General features: G+C 62.6%; 2 protein-coding genes across 4 annotated transcripts; both read right to left on the reverse strand.

The window, feature by feature from the left end:
* Positions 1–4,963: 4,963 nt before the first annotated feature.
* Positions 4,964–14,627, reverse strand: AMDHD2 (amidohydrolase domain containing 2). Of its 3 annotated transcripts, XM_045992580.1 has the most exons (12): positions 14,448–14,627; positions 14,077–14,213; positions 13,856–13,995; positions 8,190–8,244; positions 7,802–8,014; positions 7,620–7,708; positions 7,376–7,520; positions 7,195–7,302; positions 6,973–7,041; positions 5,908–6,009; positions 5,556–5,761; positions 4,964–5,458 (listed from the first exon to the last, which is right to left on the reverse strand). In XM_045992580.1, exons 1-12 carry the CDS (start codon positions 14,528–14,530, stop codon positions 4,979–4,981), a joined length of 1,827 nt encoding a protein of 608 aa, XP_045848536.1. In that variant the 5' UTR covers positions 14,531–14,627; the 3' UTR covers positions 4,964–4,978. The 3 variants fall into 3 exon arrangements, with proteins under 3 accessions (XP_045848536.1, XP_045848538.1, XP_045848537.1); XM_045992582.1 differs by lacking the exon at positions 5,556–5,761 and having other exon boundaries at positions 5,215–5,458; XM_045992581.1 differs by lacking the exon at positions 5,556–5,761 and having other exon boundaries at positions 5,215–5,458; positions 6,973–7,302.
* Positions 14,628–14,791: 164 nt separating this feature from the next.
* ATP6V0C (ATPase H+ transporting V0 subunit c) lies at positions 14,792–20,153 on the reverse strand. The gene is made up of 3 exons (XM_045993997.1): positions 19,929–20,153; positions 15,669–15,852; positions 14,792–15,545 (listed from the first exon to the last, which is right to left on the reverse strand). The coding sequence occupies exons 1-3, from the start codon at positions 20,005–20,007 to the stop codon at positions 15,341–15,343; spliced, it is 468 nt and encodes a 155-aa protein (XP_045849953.1). The 5' UTR covers positions 20,008–20,153; the 3' UTR covers positions 14,792–15,340.
* Positions 20,154–20,469: the final 316 nt, after the last annotated feature.

Here is a 20,469-nt window from a genome sequence, read left to right on the forward strand (position 1 = left end):
AACAATTATCCCCCAACTCAGAGACGTCAAGCAACAGACATTTACAAACTCAGGGTTTCTGCGGGTCAGGAGCAGGAGCAGCCTAGCCGGGTGGTTCCGGCCTAGGGTCTCTCAGGAAGCGAAGGTAGCGAAGGTTGAGTCATCTAAAGGCTTGACTTTAGATGGGGTGGGGGGGGGTGGACCTGGGGATCTCAGTCCACTAAGCATCCAACTCTTAGCTCAGGTGGTGATCTCAGTGTCCTGGGATCGAGCCCTGCACAGGGCGCTCCGCCGCTCCGCCTGGAACCTGTTTGGGCTTCTCCCTCTCCCTCTGCCCCTCCCCTCGAGCCCACGCTTGGTGCTCTGGCTGCTCTCTCCTTCCCAAATCAATCAATCAGATCGGAAGAATTAATAAAAGACTTGGCTAGGTTAGGAAGAATCCCTTCCAAGATGACCCATTCACTCAGATGGTGATGGAGGCCGCAGCTTTCACCAAGGGGGTCTCTCCACAGCTTTCTGAGTACCCGCACGCCACGGCAGCCAGCTTTCCCTGGAGCGAACGACTCCAGAGCAAAACAGCACACCCGACAAAGAACCTGCAATGACTTTTATTATAAGTCTTCAGTTTTATTTTTTCTTTTTCTTACTCTTTTTTTTTAAAGAGGCTTTACACCCCACGTGGCACTTGAACTCATGACCCTGAGATCAAGAGGCACAAACTGAGCCAGCCAGGTGCCCCCGGCAATGACTTTGACCCCCCGTTTCCGAACGGCCCCAGCACTGCTTCTAGCCCATTCTCCCCATCGCACAGGAGCACCCGGCACCTCGCGGGGGGGAACTGCCCCGGGTGTGGACGCCCGGAGCTGGGATCGCTGGGGGGGCTGTCTTCAAGACAGCTGTCTTCAGAAAGTGGCGTCAAATCTCAGGCGAGTAAACCTCCTTCCCTAAATCTTAGCCTCCCCAGCCCAACTCCAGAAACTGATCAAAACCCAGAAGACTGAAAACATCCAGTGCTGACAAGCACGTGGAGAAACGAGTCCCTTCATACACTGACGACAGGAATGTCATATCTCCTTTCCACCCAGGCAGTAGGGAGCCGTGGCCCAGGCCCCTCTGTCTGGAAGCGGTGGTGGGGAGAACACCAGCCCCGCCACAAATGACCGCACCCTGTTCACCCAACCTGGGAATATGTCCCATCCCATTGAAAGGGAGGGTGACGGCTGCCCATAAGCTGACCTGAACAGAGGCCGATTATCCAGGATCATCCAGCTCGGCCCACTGTAATCACAAGGGTCCTTAAAAGATAGAAAAGAAAGAAAGAGTCAGAGCCTGAACGAGGCAACACAAAGTGCACGACTGGCCAGCACGAGCTTCGAAAACAGGAGACCTTGAGGCAACCAGTGTGGGCAGCATCTGGGAGCTGGGAACGGAAGGTTCTCCCCTCCCCCAAGAACCTCCAGGGGAACAAGGCTCTGCCACCCCTTTGATTTCAGCACCCTGAAACCTATTTCTGACTCCCACCTCCAAAGCTCTAAACGTGTTCTTTGGAACCCCTTATTTGTGGTAATTTGTTACAGGAACACCAGAAAACGAATGCGGGAGGCTCTTCTGTGATCCCCAGAAACCTAGAACCCGAAGAGCCTAAAGGAGTGCCCACACCGGGTCCCCTCCTGCCTTCTAGACCCGCTGGAGCATCTGGGGCCCTAGGGCTCCCTGCGCGTCACTCCATGGTCCCTCCTCCTGGGGGCAGCGGGGGTGGTTGGGGGGGCGGGGTGGGTAGGAACCCAACTGGTCCACGGTGGGATCTGGCTAACGTTATGAAACATCCATCCTACGGGAACACTGGGGACCTTGTTCAAGTAGAGACATTTCCCCGTGCCCCGCCGTTTTCCGTCTCAGGCTGCTTAACTGAAAAGTAGTTACCAGCACAGCAGTATCCCAAGTACAACTCCAGGTGAGGAAACAAATCAGGACGCAAACGTAGGACAAGGTGTGTCGGATCACGGTGAAGGACCGCACCAAGGTCTTGGGGGGGGGGGGGGAGCGGGAGGCAGGCAAGACCCCGAGATGGCCATCGCCCCGGGCACGAGGCTGCCGCCCCACCCTGGAGCTGCCTGGGGTCGACAGGAGGCGAAAGGAGGACGCCGCCCTCTGCCTACCTTCCCGGTGCCACCCCCCTGCTGTACCCACCGGCTCCCGCACCCCGACACCGGATACGCTCCGAGCTGGGGCGAGGCCAGGAGAAGCAGTGCAAGGGGGCCGGCGGGAAGCCCCACACCCAACTCCCCAACGCCAACGAGGCCGGGCGCGGAAAGGAGGCCCGGGGCGCAGGGATGCAGAGGCCCGCGATGGGAAGGGTCGGGAGCGGAGGGCCGGAATGAGCGCACGGAGTTGGACGGGCGGACCGGGGCGCAGCGGCGTCCGCAGCGAGCGGGGACGCCAGGCCCCCGGCTCCCCTGCGCCCGCCGCGCCCCGCGGCCCAGGACTCCCGGCTCCCGGTCGGTGCCCCAGTCCGGGACTGGGTCCGGGGCGGACGCGCGCCCCAGCTGCTCCGCCGCGGCGCGTCCGTGCGCACGGCCGTCCTGATTGGCCCCGGCAGGAGCCCGCCCCCAGCAGCAAACAGCATCCCAGCGCCGCAGCTCTCACCCGACCTGCGGGTCCGCTTGGACGCGGCGCCTGGGCCGCAGGCCCGCCTCGCCATGGAGAGGCTCGGGCCGGACTCAGCGCGCGCAGCGCACCGCGGTAGATACTGTGTCCCCCTCCACCCGCCCCCCGCAAGCCGGCTTCTCCGGTCTGGACCCCCAAGATCCTCTGCACGAATCAGCGCCCGAACGCTGCGCCGGGAGCCTACGGGCCCGTAACCCGATGAGGAGCCCGAGGCTTCGAAAGGGACGCGTCAGCGCCCGGCCTCGAACCCGGGCACTCGGCGCACTCGGGGGCCCTGCAGGGGACGCCTGCAGCTCCCAGGCACGGCCGCCAGGGGGCCCTCGCCCCACTCCGGGGAGCCGCGACGCGCCGGCCCCTGCACAGGGTCCCCCGGCTCACCGACAGCACAGGGCAAGCCGCGAAGGTGCGGGCTGCACGCCCGGTCACCTCCCCGAGGATCCCACCTCGGTGGAAGTCACCCCCGCCCTCCGGTAACTCAGGCACAGCCCTGGCAGCCCAGTGCCCACCCGCACCAGGGCACGCCGGGCCCTCCGCTTCACCCGTCTCCAGACCCCGCCCGGCCTGCCCCGCTGCAGCCCTGCCCCTGAGTCTCCGTGCAGGGGGTCTGAGAACGGCGGCACATCTTCTGTTTGAAACCCCGCAGCCTCAGACTCAGAAGTGGAGCGGGGACAGGGGTGCTCTTGGGAGCAGCGAGGTCAGGCAAGTGATGGTGGAGAAGGCTGCACCCCTCCCCCGGGAGGGTGGCCGGAGGTCCCCGCCACCGCACCAAGCCTGTGCCACTGGATCTGAGCGGGGTAGCTTGCCCCTGCCTGGAGCGCTCTTCCCAACCAGCATGATGCCTCACCCCTGCGACCCCGCGTTCAACCAGTCCTTCCCAGCTCTTCCACCCAGGGACGCAACCCGGAAGGGAGGGCCCCAGGGTAGAGCGGCCAGGACATCCCGAACTCTGGAGCTCACTAGCTCTGCAATCGGGTGCCCCTTGCCCATCTGAGAATGGGGAAGACACACCGGAAACTCCCTTAGATTTCTGGCACGGAAGAATGGGGTCACGCTGCTGGTGCATGTAGCATCAGGCCTAGCCCCAAACAAGGCAAGCGCTGCCGCTCAGCTTTGGATGTGTTTTTGGAGACCTCCATCTGCTCCCTCTGACCAGGGCAGCCCCAGTAGACGGGCGCGGCGCTGCCCCTGGGTCCTGAGAGCAGGCGGTTGCCTTACAGGAGGCGTCTATCACCTGCTAGGCCTAGGATGTCCCTGCACCCCACGGGCATTCCCTGACCCTTGCCTTATGGCGATGATTCTTCCCAGGCTGCTCAGCCTCAAACACAGCTGGGACCTGAGGCCATTTTTGTCACTTTGGACCCGGACACACTTCCTGTAGGGGGCTCAGGGGCAGAGGAGGGGAATGGTGGCCAAGCCACACATCACAGTGTCCTGGGACACTGCCTTCAACTTCCTATTCCAAGGACTACAGCCATGAGAAAAAGGGAAGGGGCTGCCCACCCCAGCAGACAATGGGGGAGAGAGTCAACCCCGGGTCTGGGGCCACACCAACCCCTGCCCTCCGACTGCCATGTCACGGCTGTCCTCAGGACCTGCACGGCTCCCCAAGGCTATCCTGACCAGGGAACGCGACAGCCCACGCTCCCAACGTGGGGGCACCACTGCCAGGACCGAGGGACGTGGGAGGCTGCGGGATGACACTAACGGGCCAACAGGTACAGGGCTCGGGACACTGGGGATGCCCAACCCGCCCACCAGCACCAGGCAGGGTCCCCCCAAGCTGTGCAAACACCACGGTGCAAACGGGTCTTTCATGGCAACCCAGAAGTTGGGTGAGAATGGGCTGTTCAGAAGAAACGCCGAAGGAAGCAGAGCCCTGACTATCGCCAGGACTCAAAGAGGTAGGGCTGCGGGCTGGACAAGGAGAAGCAGCCAGCATGGGCTCAGGGGCCTTGGGCCACTGCTTCCGCACTTACCGCCAGGCAAGGTGGGGTCCTGAAGACGGCACGGATTCCTCCTGAAGGCTGGGAGGAGCCCCTGGCACGGTGCCCACACCCGGCACTAAGGCCCCGGGCCCCTATTTTGCCGCCCAGCTCACGGGTGCACAGAGTGAGCCCCCGGGACTTCATCACGCAGCAGCCTTCGAGCCCTCCACGCTGCCCACCCGAAGCCCCCCCACACCCAGCTCCTCCCAGCCCAGGCTACTAACGCAGCTCTCCAGTTCTCTCCTTGTTTGAAGTCCTAGGAATTAGCCCTTCCCTCGGTCCCCTGACACGTGAACTTCTGAAGCTGTCTGCACTCTCTGTCCCCAAGCCCCTTCCTGTCCCGCTTCTCAACCTAGAGCCCAGGCTTCCCCTCTCGCCCTCCATTCCCGTCCAACCAGCACCTCTGCCTGCGGGTGTGTGGGCCCCAGACACATCTGCGCCACAGAGAGGGGCCCCCACGGGGCTGGGATGAGCCAGAATCCAGCCATTCCCTCTCCCAACCCTGAGGCACAAACACCCCCACCCGGAGAGCCACCAAGGTGACGGCGCCCTGCTTTGAAGCAACACTCGGAGACCAGACAAGTCCCTGCCAGGCGCGTGTTTATCCAGCTGCCTCCCGAGCGGAGGCCTCCCCCTGGGGCAGGGTGCCCACTCGCTCCCCGGAGACCAGCTCCTCCATGGCTCGGCCCTGACTGCGGCCGCCTAAGGCTGGGCGTCCTTTCTGGCGGTGGTCCTCGGTCACTGCCTGGCCTCCTCCGCCTGCCACACCAACTCGCCCGAGATGTAGGTGGCCCGCACGTGGAGAGAGTCATCGAGCACCACGAAGTCTGGGTCAGAGGTGGGTGGTGAGGAGGCGGCGGCGGGGGGGGGGGGTGGGCGGCACGTGGGCACCCCCATCCCCCCCGGCTCCCAGGAGCTCATTACCCCTGAGATAAGCTCTGTTCCCATCTCCACCGCCACCCAGGAGCTGGTGGGGACGCCGAAGCCGGCAACATGATTTGGGCAGAGCACCCCAACCCCTCGCAGGTTGCCCAAGGTCCAGGAGCCAGCGTTCCCGGCGGTGGGGTATGCAGGACAAAGGCCCAGGCGGCCCCTCACCAGGCCTCGTCTCATTCGCCAGGAAGCCTGGCCTGATGGGAAAAGGGGCCCAGGCTGGAGGTGGTGGTGGGCAAGGCCACCTGGACACAGGGGAGCCTCCACCTGCCCTGGTACCATCCCGAGTACCGCGGGAGCTCCCAAGTCCTCCGAGGCCCGGGCGCCCACACCAGGCCCTGACCTGCATCGGCCCCGAAGTCCAGGGTCCCCTTGCGCTTCTCCAGCCCCAGCAGCTGAGCGGGGTGCAGGGACGCAGCCTCCAGGGCCAACTCCACACCGCAGCCTGCTCAGGGGACACAACTGGGTGACCACCCCCGCCCCTGCTCTGCCGGCAGCCCCTCCCCCAGCCTCCCGCCCGAAGCTCCAAAGCCCCGGAACTGGGTTCTGCAGCAGGGTGACAAGGCTCCACCGCCCCCCGGTCTAAGGGCGCTGCGGGGGACCCTTCTCCCACTCGCTTGCTCACCCATCCCAGCCCATCCGGTCTCCCCTCCCCCTGAGCAGATGCTCTGGACCCGAAGGCCCGCAGGCCCCTCCTCCTTTGGGGTCCCAGAAGGGCACCCCCACAAAGAAAGAGCAGCCTGCGCATCGAGGAAGTCACGTGGTCTTGCCTTTCTATCCCTGCTACCCCTCAAGAGGCCATGGGACTAAACCCCATTCCTCCTGCCCCCCATCACCCCCCCAGCTGCCGGCCCGTCTCCCTGCTCGCAACAGCATGTCAAGCCCCGACACCCCAGATGCCACCCCAGCCGCAGGGCACGACCAAGCATCCCTCAGGGCCTGGCTGACCACAGCCTCTACCAGACCCCACCCACCTTCCCCGAGACAGGCCCACCCCTTTAAGAAGCCCAGAGCACGGCTCTGACCCCCGCACACCTCATCTCCCTAGCTGCGGACCCCCGAAGGCCCGCGAGCCCACAGGGTCCAAGTCCAAGGCCCAAGCTGTGGGTAAACTGAGCTCCGTTCTCCCGTCGGGTGCCACGGCTTCAGTGCCATCACCCTGGGTCCCAACCGTCCGCCTGCCACCGTCTTATCCCACCCGGGAGCTCCCTGCAGGGGGACCTCGGCCACGTTCCCACCGCTCGTCCCCTAGGAAATTTTGCCAGACGAAGGCTGTGGGTGTGAGGCTCTGGTGGTCTCCGTGCTTCCCTGCCACGTCCCCCAGACGTAGCTTCCACCCTCCACGCACGCATACGTGCACGCACACACACGTCCACACGCACAACCCCCCCACCCCAGGCTCGCTGACCTGTGGCCTGTAGGAAATGCCGGACACACACGTCCATAGGCGCTATGCTGCCGCTCAGTGTCTTGGTGCCTTGAGAACAGAGAGCGCAGGCTCTGTGGGACCAGAGGCCACCAGGCACGCAGTGGGGGTGGGCAGCGGGCTGGCAGGGCACGCCCACATGCCACGAGAGGCCGAGGGCCTGTTCCCGTAGGGGCGGCCGGCAGGGACAAGCGCGTCGCTCACCTGCCACGTAGGCTGTCAGTCCATCTACTTCGACCTCCTGCTGCCCCAGCGTGTGCCGGCCGTCACCCAAGCCCAGGGCGGGAACGGCGTCGGTGACCAGCACCAGCCCTGTGGGAGGAAGGGGCTTCAGACCTGCCCCACCGCGCATGCCCTGCCGCCCCCGGCCCAGCCTGCCACGCACCCTGGGGATGCGCCCGGTGGGCGATGCGCAGGGCCGCGGGGTTGGTGTGCGTGCCGTCCGCGATCATCCCGTAGAAGATGCGGCGGCCCGGGGGCAGCCGGTCACTGGTCAGGAGCCCCACGATGCCAGGGTCGCGGTGGTGGAACTGGGCAGGGATCGGAGGTGGGAGCTGAGCGAGGGCGGGAGCCCCTGTACCCAAACCCCCCCGCCCCCCGCCCGGGGGACTTGGTGGGGGACGACTCACAGGCAGCATGGCATTGAAGAGGTGGGTGATGAAGGTGGCCCCACACTGCACGGCTTCCTCCGCGGCCTGCAGGTCGGCCACCGAGTGTCCTGCATGGGGGACTGGGACTCAAACGACACACCCAGCCCAGGAACCCCGCCCCCCCCCCGCGTGCACGCGCGCCCGGAGGCAGCCCGCCTCACCTAGGGACACACGGATGCCCCGGGCCACCAGGGCCCCTATCACCTCTCGGCTACGGCCCAGCTCGGGGGCCAGCGTCACGATGCAGACGTTGTCCAGGGCCCCGTAGGTGGCCAGCACGTCGTGGAAGGCCTCGGCCTCGAAGGAGCGCAGGTGGGCTTCGGGGTGCGCACCTCGCTTCTCCCGGCTGATGAACGGGCCCTCCAGGTGCACCCCTGGGAGGGGCGGGAGCGGATGGCTCCTGCACGCCTCCGGCCGCTCGGCCCCCACCCCAGCCCCGTCACCTGCCCGACCTCCCTCCCCAGTTGGGCCTCTGGAGGGGGAGGGGCTGCCAACAGGTCCCCAAGGAGCCTCCCCGGGTGGGGGCAGGGAGAGGGGTCAGCCACTCACCGAGGACCCCTGCCCCATGGGGACCACCACTCTTCACGGGGATCTGAGGAAGGACCTGGGGGGAACCAGCTGTTAAAGCCCTGTCCCCTATGGCCCAGCGCCCAGAGGTCACACCCCAGCCAAGGTCAGAGATCAGCCCCCGATGGCCTTCTCTCAGGTGTTAGAAAGTAGTCAAAGGTCCCCAACCATGGTCAGGGAAAGCACGGCACTCAGAACCGTCCAGACGTGGAGGAGTCATGGGGGACACAAGAGCAGCTGCCTGCAAGGGCCCGGAGAGGAGGAAAGAGCTCCTGCACAGAGGGCAGGCACGTGGACAGACGGCCCCCCCACGGTCCTGGCCCCTCCAGGCGGCCCCCACCAGGCAGCAGCTGGGACACAGTGGGTGACATGCTCAAAGGGTCCGGACCCGGACAGGGTGACAGGCCTGGCCTCCCGAGCTGCAGAACCAGAAGCACGGCTGGAAGCAGGACGAGGGCGTGCGCTCCACGCAGAGCGAGTGCAGAAACAGGGGCTCGCCGGCCGGGGAGCTCGGGGCGGACGGGGCTGGAGGCTCGGACAAGCTGCGTCTGAGCTCAATGCCGTCAGGAAAGTCCCTGGTGTGTCACAGGTGCTCACATGACCCATCTCAGGACCTTCTCTCACGAAGGAACGTGGAGAAGGAAGCGGACAGGGAGCCCTGCAGGACAGCAGAGTCCCCAGGCTGAGCTGCCGGATAAGCACGCCCACCTCCGGAGCTCCCCTATGCCGGGCAGGATAAAGGGATTGACTCGGAGGAGGCTGAAACCTTGCGTGACCTGCAAGACGAGAGATGAGCAGAGCCGTCCAGGGAGGCCGAGGAACGGATGCCAGGCAGAGGCGGGCAGGTGCACGCGGGGGACACGCCCTGTACACAGAAGCCGCGCTGCGGCCCCACTGCCTTAGTCCTGACCACGCCTGGCACCTTGAGAAGCAGGGGGACCACAACAGACACGCCATCAAAGAGCAGCTGTGTCCCGAATGTGCCCGGCAAGCAGCTGGAGCAAACTGGAAGGTGTCCAGACGGGAGGCGGGTCGAGGTGCACACACCCTGTGTGTGTAAGGTAAGTGCAAGTTCATGCTCTTAACACGGTCAGCGTGGAGCCAGCAAGGCCTGTCCCCGCTGACCAGGGACCTCGACGAAGGGGGCCTCCATGGAGCCTCTAGAAGCCTGGGACTCCCAGCAGCCTGCTGGAGGCTGACCTCAAACAGCCGGTAACCGAACCCAAGAGAAGGACGGCAGGATAACAAGGGAACAAACAGCCCGAAAGCAGAGTCAAAGGAAGAACGAGAGAACCCATCCAGGAGGCCCGGCAGGGGAATGACGGCTCCCAGGAGGAGACGACAGAAAAACGGGGCAGAAAGTCACACGGAAGTTATTCAAGACAAGCAAACAAAACCGAAAACCTGATTGAGACAAGTCAGGCCGTGCTGCAGGCCAGCACCACAGACGACCTCCCCCCTGGCCCCGCCCGTGTCCCCCTCAGGCTTCAGAACCCAGGGCCAAAGGGAAGATTCCACAAGCCTCCAGATGAAGAAATCGGTCACACACAAGTATCAGAGGTCGGGCGGCTTCTGGCTTCTCAAGAGCCACCTTAGCAGTTAGAAAATAATACAGCAATGTTTTTAAAATTCTAGGGCAAAGTCACTTCTAACACAGAATTGTTCCCCAGTCAAGAGAGTAAAAACAGGTGGGACTGGGGCGCCTGGGTGGCTCAGTGGGTTAAAGCCTCTGCCTTCGGCTCAGGTCATGATCTCAGGGTCCTGGGATCGAGGCCAGCATCGGGCTCTCTGCTCAGCAGGGAGCCTGCTTCCCCCTCTCTCTCTGCCTGCCTCTCTGCCTCCTTGTGATCTCTGTCTGTCAAATAAATAAATATAATCTTAAAACAAAACAGGGGGGCCTGGGGGGCTCCGTCGGTTGAGCCTCTGACTCTTGATTTCGGCTCAGGTCCTGGTGTTGAGGACATGAGATTGAGCCCCGTGTCAGGCTCCACGCTCAGCAGAGAGTCTGCCTGGAACTGTTTCCCTCTCCCTCCCTCGTGGGCGCTCTCTCTAAAATAAATCAAACTCGGGGCACCTGGGTGGCTCAGTGGACTGAGCCTCTGCCTTCAGCTCAGGTCATGATCTCAGGGTCCTGGGATCGAGCCCCGCATCAGGCTCTTTGCTCGGCAGGGAGCCTGCTTCCTCCTCTCTCTCTGCCTGCCTCTCTGTCTACTTGCGATCTCTGTCTGTCAAATAAATCAATAAAATCTTTAAAAAATAAAAAAAGTAAATAAATCAAACTTTAAAAAGAAAGAGTAAAAACATTCTCAGGCCTTCAAGATCTCGAAAACTCAACCTCCCATGACCCCTTCCTCCAGAGGAAGCAGGGAGATGTGCTCCAGAGCGAAGGCAAAAACCAGCAAAGAGGAAGACCCAGGATGGGGGACGGAGGCCCAGCGGAAAGACGCCGGGGAGCCCCTCAGGTGAGAGTAAGGGAGCCGCCGCTCAGCTCGGCCCAGGGAGGCCAGCAGCCGGTGCCGGGAAACAGGGCCGGAGGCTGCCGCAGAAGGCGGCGCCGATGCACACCTGGCGTGTCGCTGTCCCGAAAGAAGAGTGAGCTCCTGGCGGGAAGCCCGGAGTTGAGTCACGAGTTACGGGAACAAAGAGCAGGACTTCCAAGGAAAGAGAGCAGCCAGGTAAGAAAATGGGATGCGCGGAGTCTGCCCCACCTAGTCCTGCAGACCGACCTCCCCGAGGCAGCGGGCGGCTGTGTGGGGAGGATGAGGGCGTCTTCTGCTCCTCGGCTGGGCAGCAGACACACGGCCCTAAACACAGAAGTGAAGCAGGACTCCCAGCTCGGACTTAGAGACGGGCAAATTCCAAGCATCCCCTGAGCTGAAAGGGTCGGTCTCTAGATGGGAGCCAGCGGGGCAAAGGGCCGCTAGCTTTCCTAACCAGCGTGGATAGGTCTAAGTTCACTGAAGATTAGAAAAAAGAAGCTTAACGGTTGAGTCTTTCCAGAACAGATCTCTTTCCCCCTGGAACAGGTGGGCATGCATGTCAGAGGCTGTGCAGTTCTGGGACGCGTCCTCTAGACCCCCTGCCTTCAACCTGCCCGGTCTCTATACAGGACAGCATGAAGCCTGTCATCCACATTCCACCGGGAGACCCTGCTGCGACGAGTTCAGGTTCTGTCTTATCCTCCCAAGTCCTCCGAGGGAGCTCAGCACCAGACACAAGGCTCTTGTGAGAGGAGGTGGGGATTGTGGGTGAAGCCTGTCTTCGCAGGGGGGACACCATGTAGGACATTCTAGGGGGTTTTGCAGAGTCTCCCCCCGGGGAAAGACACACAGGAAGAGGGGATCTGCGCAATGCTGTGCCCGTCACTGGCTGTTCTCCCCACCTGGGCTCAGGGGCGCCACCTTCCCCCCCGCAACCCTCAAGTCTCAGCTTCAGAACTCGAAGTCCCAACAAGACACTCAGGGTTTACTTCACGCTTCAAAACAAAACAGAGTCTCACAAGGAAAAGCCAGGGTACGCTAAGTGGGGAGAAGAGCATCCACGACAGGGCAGGGGTAGAGAAAATAAGGCATGTTCCAGACAGGAAGGCAGAGGGAAGGGTCAAAGGATAGAGGGCGTGTGGGGCCAGAGGCAAAGGTCTGCCTGCCAGCAAGAAGGTACTAGATCTTCGTGAAGCAGATGATGGACTTGAAGCCGAGACGGACACAAGCAAGATCTTCCTCCTGGAAGGGTATCAAGGCATAAAGCTAGCGGAGACCCCAGAAAAGGACCACGTGGTCTCAGGGGACCAGAACACGACAAAAGATCTGGGTAACTTCTGGCAAAGGAGCAATCCAGTTCCGGCCGGTGTGAGCCCTGGGAGGAGGCGGGTGGGTGGGGGCTGGGAGGTCATCCCAGGGAACAGTCCTGTAGTTTCTAAGACGATACTGGAATCCAGTTTTTACATTCAGGCCCCTCAAAAGTCTATAGTTTCTGCTAAGGCCTTCAACCTGCAAACGTTTATGGTGGGTGACATGTTCTAGCAACACAGCGTCAGCCCGAAGTCCCCATGTCCAGAGGCCCCTTGTCCTGTAGAAAAAGACCTCATCATCTGTGTGGCAAGGGTCAGGTGTTCTGTGGAAAGCGTGGCTGGTGTATGACCAGACGGTAGAGCCGAAGAAGAAGCAACACACAGAACAAGGCAAAGGCCTTCCAGGCAGAGGGCTTGGAGACAGGAGAAAGAACAGCCTAGAATGTCTGGAATGTGCCTAGGGAAAACACAGAGGCCCGGCTAAGTAGAGAGGGAATGCTCAGAGGCTAGGGTCCACCCTGAGCACAAAAGGGGAGGGGACAGGGTGAGCTGAGTCCTGCATCTCGTGAAGGTCCTTGTGGCAGGACTTGGAGCAGGGACAGCAGTTGGGAGGGTAGGGAACTGTCACTGAGCCTCACTGGTGAGGCCTAGGAAGGGGGAGGACACAGAACTGGAGGCAGTAAGGTGGGCACCTTCCTCGGCTCCAAGCAGAGGAAAGCGCGGACTGATGACCAGGAGAGAAAACGCGGAACCACGTGCTGGTTTCCAGCAGCACACGGAGCTTAGTCTGTAACCTCTGACTCTGGGATGGAAGGCCTAGGGAAACTTCCAGAAAGATGTCCACAGCTGCCAGTTTACCAGCGGCTTAATACAGACCACACACAGTGCTGAGTGCCCTAACCCCAAGACACGGACACGGCCGTCATTCTCAATTTACAGACTCGAGGAAACAGACTCAGAAAAAAGTAAAGGCTGTCTGGTGTCCCCAGCTGACAAATGAATTTAAGAGGCCCAAAGCCCACACCCGACCTCCCCCAACACCCAGCTCGGATTCTGGGCCCACACACCCAGGAGGGACCCCACGACGGGCAATGTGAGTAAGTAAGGAGCCCGTTCTGGAGAAAACCACCACACCGGAACGAACAGGAGGGATCACAGCAGAACTGCCCCCTCCCTAAACTCAACTCTGGTAATGGAACAGCCACGATTTCCAAAACTCGTTAGGCCTCAAGCAGTCCGGAGGCACAAGGAACACACCCCGCTCTCCAAGAGTTCGGGAAGAAGGAACATCCGTGCCCGCAGAGAGAACACCCGACAATAAGATAAGGTAAAGAATAAAAGCAGAGAACCTGCGTGGAAATAAACACGGTTTCACAGGACCGAGCAGAGAGAAAGGAGGGAAGGGTGGGAGTGGACGACAGCAGCAGAGAGGACGGACTAGGGTGGCTGGGCAGACAGTGAAGCTTCTTTCTGGAAAGCACATTCAACTGGGGCCACAGAGCACAGAGAGGTTGGTGGGGAGGGGATAAGCCTGACCGACAGCTACAGGTGCGGCAATCAGAAGTCCCAGCAATGGGTTTCTGGAGCCCAGAGGCAGCCAGAGGGCAGCGCAGAAAGGACGTGTGGCTGGGGAGGACACCAGGGCAGCACAAGTGAAGGCCTAAGAACAGCTGCAGAGACAGGGACGCTCTGCCAGTGGGGGAACGACCGAATGAGAAAGCCTAGGGGCAGGACCCTGGCCCCACGTGGAAGGAGGCCAGCAGGTGAGGCCAAATGCTAGGCTAAGAGGGGTCTGTGGGAGCACGGATTTCCGAATTTCCGGAGCCCCTGTTTCTCCGGACTGGGAGCTGGACCTCACCTTGTGATAAACCTCGGGTGGTGAGGTGACCAAGGTGGGGCAGAAGGAGGTGACTCCGTGCGACAAGATCCTCCGGGCCACCAGGGCGACCCCCGAACCCACGTCCTCCGAGGCCTGAGAGAAGTCAACGCCAAATCCACCTACGGCCACACAGAGGAAGGTCGCACGGCGCCCAGACCACTTCCTCTGGGTGGCCACCCACCCCGAGCCCCAGGCCGCACCGTTGATCTGCACGTCGATGAAGCCGGGCGCCAGGATGCAGCCCCCGCAGTCCCGCTGCTCATCCGCCACTCGCCGCTCTTCAAAGAACAGTTTCTCGGGGTCCAGAATGCGGCCTTCGCGCACCCACAAATCCTCCCTGTGGCCAGAGCCAGGCGGGGTGAGGACTAAGATCGCCTACCCAGCAAGCACCCTGCGGCCCCCGCGAACCCTAGCAGCACCCGGCCCAGCGCCTAAGCAGCTCCCGGTCCCGTACGCACTTCTGAGCAGCTCCCGGCCCCGCGCCCCACCGGCCCTGGGCCTCACCTCAGCAGCGGCCGGCCCCGCGCCCGAGCAACTCCCGGTCCCGCGCCCCACCGGCCCCGGGCCCCACCTGAGCAGCGCCCGGCCTCGCAGGATGCGGCAGTTGGTGAACTGGAGCACCGGGGCCCGCGCCTCGTCCTGCCCGCCGCGCATCGTGAGCCACCCGAGCCCAACCGAGCGGGCGGCGCCCGGAGCCCCGCAGCCGAACCCGCTCCCCGCGCACCCGGCCGACTGCAGGCCGCGGAGCCCGGCCCCCACCCACGTGACACTCAGCTGACTGAGGCGGGTCACGTGACCGGCACCCCCACGTGACCGGCGCCCGCCGCCCTCCCCGGCCCCTCCTTGTCTGCGGCCACGCCTCCATCCCGCCCTCCCCGCACCAGCCCGGGCCCACACAAGCGGTCCACACAGGCGTCCAGTCACAACCGAGAACTTTATTGGACATGGCTCGGCTCCGGGCCTGGCAGGCCCAGCGCCCTGGCCCCGCGGCCCCGGCAGCCGGGGCTGGGGAAGGGTGGTTCCATCCAACGAGTCTCAGGGCAAACGGTAACCCCACAACGCAACACTACCTAAGATTACTATATAGTTGGGAGACGGAGGGCTGCTCCACAGACGTATGAACAGGTCAAATCGTTATAAATAATAAACATCCAGTGAAGAGAAAATGACAACTAATTCATCCTTATACACAGAGCACTCTAGGGCAGATGAGTGGGGGCGGCAGAGGCCTGCGTCCTCACTGGTCGGGGGCCTGGATGGGGAATGAGTGGGCCCAGATGTCCACGGCACGGGGCAGGCGGGGGCAAGGCCGGGGGAACAGACGATGGGCACTAGGACACTGCGCATTTACAAGACCAACTACTGGGGGGGCAGCTGCCCCGTGCGTGTGTGTCAGGCTGTTCATCTTGGAATGCGGGGATGGTCTTTACATCATATTCTGTGGCTGGTGCGCTCGGAGAGGGGCTACTTTGTGGAGAGGATCAGGGCAACGATGAGACCGTAGAGGCCGAGCACCTCGGCGAAGATGAGGATCAGGATCATGCCCACGAATAGCCGCGGCTGCTGGGCAGTGCCGCGCACACCGGCGTCCCCCACGATGCCGATGGCGAAGCCGGCCGCCAGCCCGCTCAGCCCCACGCTCAGGCCGGCACCCAGCTGGAGGAAACTCCTGGGGGAGAGGACACGGAGAAACGTTAGCAGCCTGCTGGGGAAACCACCCGCCCCACTCCCCCTCCCTGGCCCTCCTGACCCCAGGCCGGGTAGCAAGGGCGGGGAGGGAGCCAGCACTCACTTGTAGAGGCTGATGCCGTCGTTCAGGGAGTTGGCGATGAGGACTGCCACCACCAGCCCGTAGATGGCGATGATGCCAGCCATGACCACCGGGATGATGGACTTCATGATCAGCTCCGGCCGCATGACGGACATGGCTGCAATGCCGGTGCCACTCTTGGCTGTACCGTAGGCGGCACCCAGGGCTGTGCGGAGAGTGGGGAAGCCCGGTCAGCTCAGAGCACTTGGGGTCAGGTCCCTGGGAGTAGCTCAGGCATGGCTGAGGGACACCCTAAGTTATCACAAAGGGGACATGAATTTGGCACCTAGCCAGAGGTGGGAGGTGGCCCTCAGGGTCAAGAGCCCCTGCCGGGCACACAAGGAATCCAGGTGGCTCTCTGCTTCTCCAGGCCCTGTGGCTGTCGCCTATCTGCGCAGCTGCTCTGCTGTGAAACGTAGGCCCCACCTCCCAGGGAGCCTCCATGCAGCTGCCCACAGCCTCCAACGTGGAGCTGTGACCTGTCCGGCAGCCCCATCACACGGAGAAACGGGCAACTGTGCCGCTTAAGACTTGCTGAAGATTCTGGACACCTTTTCACTGCCTGGAGTCCTGGACATTCAGGTCCGAAATGGCCTGGCAAAAGCGCAAGGTGGTTACATCTCAGCAGCCCAGTATCACGCCAGACTCAGCCTGTCTACCTTGGGGCTCCAGCCAGGGACAACACGCCGGAAGACCCTCACCACACACAGGGCCCGACCACAGGGTCAGGGAAAGCTGGTCCGGCAAGTCCTGGTTCAGGCCACAGCGTCCCGCACTCCCCACCGCTCCCAGCTCTCTGGGAGGGCTAGCATCTGTTGTCAACAGGCTGAGTGCTTTCTCAGCCACACAGCAGGCCCCGACCCGGGAGTTTGGGAAGAATCTCTTTAAAGAACCAGAGTAAAAAGGGCGAGCCAAGGAGAGGGCAGGGCACAGGGAGCCACCACCCAGGCAGACCATGAGCCCTTGGCAGACCTCCCAGAAGCAGCCCTGCACACAGAGGCCTTGAGCGCCTCCAGTAATGGGAGTGGGGGGGAAACTCTAGGGTGGCCTGTCTCCTCTGACGCTGTTCCTCTCCCTCTTGCTCGGTAGGGGTGCTACCTTCTTCAAAGTTCCCTTCTCCTGGCCTCAAAGTCGAGAGCAACTTTTGCACGGAACAGAGCTACAGGGGGCCCCGCAGGGTCTCCCGGGGTCCCACCGCACTGCCTGAGCAGAGCTTAACATGGCTCAGAGGTGGAAAAGACCAGGACAATCCCAACCATTTTTCTGCACGTTTTATTCATCTGTTTGGGCCGCAAAAAAAAGGTCTACTCTCATCACTGCTCATCTACTGCTCATCACTGAGCAGTGAGGTCCACGGAGCTCTAGCCTCCCAGGGCTCCAAACCTGGTGAGGACACACACGGCGCCTCCACGCATGTTCTAGGAGAGTGGGGAGGCCGGTGGTGGGGAGGGGTCTGGGGAAGGGCTCCATAGAGAAAATGACGTTGGGGAGAGGTATGAGTGAGCAAAGAGGACTGCAGACGACACGAACGGAGACACCCACCAACATGGCGCCAGGCTGGAGCTACCAGAAAGAGGAAAGAGGCAGGAGTGGGAGCAGCGGGACCTACACTGCCTCTGCCACTCGGTCCCAAAGGCACCCAACACCACCACGCCTGGGCATTCGGCACTATCAACCCACGGCTCAGGGCTGGTCTTCATGATGCTTTTCCGGAACTCTCCTGGTCGCAGTGCATTCTGGGGGCTCCTACTGCAGGCCCAGCACCCCACCAGGCTGCATCACATGCGTGCACACAGCGCCATGGCCCGTTCCTCAAGCGGAGAGCACAGGAGGTGTGGGGCACTGAGTGAGAAGCCGATTACTGGGAAGTCAGCATCCCAGGGGCAGGACACTGCCGGACGCGGAGGGCGCTGGGCTCTTCTCCAGGAGGTGTCAGAAGAGCGTGTGGCTGGAGGTGGGGACGGAACACGATGAACAAAGGGAAGAAAACAGGGCTGACCACGAGGGCAAAAAGCAGCCTGGCCTGGGCAGCAGCAGGTGTCCACAAAGGCCAGGCCCTGAGTGCTAGCTCTGGAGACAAGCCCTACAAGGTCCCAGACCGAGCAGAGGACAGAAGAGCCTGTGATCAGGAGGCAGTTCCAGGAACAAAGCACCAGAGGCAGGGTGCCTGCCGGAAGGGAGAAGTCAGAGAGATTACGGAAAAGGAGAAACCAACAGCCTGTGGAAGACCCGATGAAGAAAGAATCGACAGGACTTTTGTCACAAGAAAAAAAGGGGAAGCAGGAAGGGAGGCTGGGCACACAGGAGCAGGCAGCACCCTCCTCAGGGCCCGGGGCAACCAAAAAAAGCCCCAGACCACTGATACCTGCTTCTCAGTAATTTCCAGAGACCTGCTTTTGGGTCAGGCTCCATCTGAAAGTATCAGGTTCTAGGAGAGGAAGAGATGTACCTGGTGACTAGAGGCAGGCCAGGAGCTGGGTACAGATAAAGGGCTGGGGGCAAACTCAGAGCTTCAGGAACAGGCAATGACAGCCCGAACTCAAGGAATTCTGGACCAGGAATATCCTGTCCTTCACGGATGTTCCTCCGTGCTGGGCACACAGCAGGAACTCAATCAAGATTTGCTGAATGAATGAATGACCGCCACAAGTTACCCCCAGGTGGCCCGGCAAAGCACAATCTCTGAAGGCATTCTGGAGGCAGAGAGCAGAGAAGGCTGGGGGAGGGGTCACAGCAGCCGCTCAGAAGTGCTGGAAAGCAGGCAGCCCCTGCAGATGTGGAAAGAGCAGGCGTTGCCTGGGAGGGAAGGGGAAGTCCAGACCACTTCTCCCACCACAAATGACCCCTTACTTGCACGTGATGGGAAGGGCAGGGCAGGGCACACTCAGCAACTCATGACTGGCAGACAGGCCCAGGCAGAGGGAGGCCGAGGAGGGAGCAGAGTCCCCAGGCCCCTACCCCCCAAGTGTTTACAGTCAGCAGAGACTGTTTGGAGTTCAAACCCTCCCCCTACTTGCCCAGGGAGCCTCCTCAGTCCACCAGGTAGGGTGGGGCAAGGCGGAGTCATCAAAACCAAAAACCAGACCTACCCAAGAAGGCCCAGAGGAGACCAGGTCAGACCAGTCCACAGAGTTGCAGCTTCCTGGGTCCCACATTCCTGGGCCTGGCCCACGTGCCTTTCTCCCAGACAGGCCAGTTTTCACTGAACCCAACAGCCCATGGCCGTCAAGACCCAAGTTCAAAAGAAGGGGTGCTACTAAGCACCTGGAAGGCCCTTCTCTTCACCCAGAGGAGCCCTCCCCAATCTGGGGCCTCGGGAAAGGGAAGTCACGCATCCTTTCATTCATTCACTGGGGCCTGACCTACAACACTCTTCCTTCCAAAGACGAAGGCCCAAACCCCTCAACGCTGAGGCTCCACGCCACCATCTCTTGATCACCCCGAGGGACACTCCTGACAAGCGGGCGCACACACAGTGTCGTTGCTGGCCTGCCTCCCAGACACCCATCCTTGGCCCGGAGCCTGTCCAGACCCCCACCCCAAGCCACACAATCCCACCTCCGGGTTCCTGCCAGCTCTCAGGACCCACCCCTCAGCCCGGTTTTCCCAAGCAGTCCACACGTCCTGCAGGACGACTGGGAAACAGTGACAGCCGCTAACTAGGGGCGTCTGCCTCTGGGTGCAGACCCACTTGACCCCCGCCGGGGGTGGGAGGGTGCGGGTCGCCAAAAGGGCCATAAGGGCCAGGGCTGTGTACCTCGGAGGGGAGAGCCAGGACCTCATCCATCCCCTGCCCCCACCTCCGCCGAACAAGGCCGGCCCCGCGTCGGGGGAGCTCTCCGAGGTGTGATGTCACACCTGCCCGCAGGATTGGGGGGGTGCGGAGCAGGCGCAGGACCGCGCGCCCCCACCCCAGCCTCCCTCCCGCCTCTCCTAGGGCTAAGATGGCAGCGGCGCCGCCGCCCCACCCCCGCACCCACACGGACAGGGGCAGGGCTGCCGGCTACCGATCCCCGGGAGACCCCTGGGACCCGCACCTCAGCCCAGCCCGCAAGCCCTGCGCTCCGCAGCCCCCGGGGCCCCGACCCCCGCCCGCTGTCACGTGAGTCCCGGGACCCCCCCCCAACAGATCGGAATTACGTCAGCGTGACGTCACACCCCGAACCCTGGGGAGATGCGAGCACGAGCCCCGAGCGCCCCGGCCCCCCCAGCCTCCCGGGTCCCTCCTGTCGCGGCGCTCACCGCTGAAGACCATGGCGGCCGACGCGCCCATGACCGCGAAAAAGGAGGCGTACTCGGGGCCGTTCTTGGCCTCGGACATGTCTGCGGGTGGGGAGAGGGCGAGCTCAGCACGGCCGAGGCGGGGGCGAGGACGGGCCGGGTACGGCGAGCGAGCACGAGCGGAGCAGTCAAGCGGCTGCGAAGGCGACCCGGCCCGTCAGCCGCTGCGCTCTAAATACCAGCACCGCAGAACAAAATGGCGGCCGCGGCCTCGTCACATGACCCGGGCCCCGCCCCTGCGGGCCATACCATTTCGCGCATGCGGGGGGCGCCACGGCTCGAGGGCGCCCTAGCGGTCCTCTGACCGCTCCCTCACTGTACCGCCGCCCGAACGACCCAGACACAGGCGTTCCGCCCCATCTCGGCCTCCGCGGATGCGGGGCCGGGGGCTGGTAGCCTCTCACACCCCGTAGCGTTGGGCCCGTCCGACTCCGGAGCGGGGGCGGGGCAGGGGGCTCCATATTAGCATACGAGGCGGGGCCTGGGTGCCCCGCCTCCTCTG

This window comes from Meles meles, chromosome 21 (genome assembly GCF_922984935.1).
Source record: "Meles meles chromosome 21, mMelMel3.1 paternal haplotype, whole genome shotgun sequence".
Taxonomy (NCBI): domain Eukaryota; kingdom Metazoa; phylum Chordata; class Mammalia; order Carnivora; family Mustelidae; genus Meles; species Meles meles.

Excerpts from the sequence above, each read along its gene's own strand:
- AMDHD2 (XM_045992580.1), bottom strand. The coding sequence starts at position 14,530 with ATGCGCGGCGGGCAGGACGAGGCGCGGGCCCCGGTGCTCCAGTTCACC. Across the intron at positions 7,709-7,801 it reads GGGCATCCGTGTGTCCCTAG|GACACTCGGTGGCCGACCTG; the intron begins GTGAGGCGGGCT and ends TCCCCCATGCAG. Across the intron at positions 5,459-5,555 it reads GAACAGAGCTTATCTCAGGG|ACTTCGTGGTGCTCGATGAC; the intron begins GTAATGAGCTCC and ends CCTCTGACCCAG.
- ATP6V0C (XM_045993997.1), bottom strand. The coding sequence starts at position 20,007 with ATGTCCGAGGCCAAGAACGGCCCCGAGTACGCCTCCTTTTTCGCGGTC. Across the intron at positions 15,853-19,928 it reads GGCCGCCATGGTCTTCAGCG|CCCTGGGTGCCGCCTACGGT; the intron begins GTGAGCGCCGCG and ends CTCTCCGCACAG. Across the intron at positions 15,546-15,668 it reads GACGGCATCAGCCTCTACAA|GAGTTTCCTCCAGCTGGGTG; the intron begins GTGAGTGCTGGC and ends CCTCTCCCCCAG.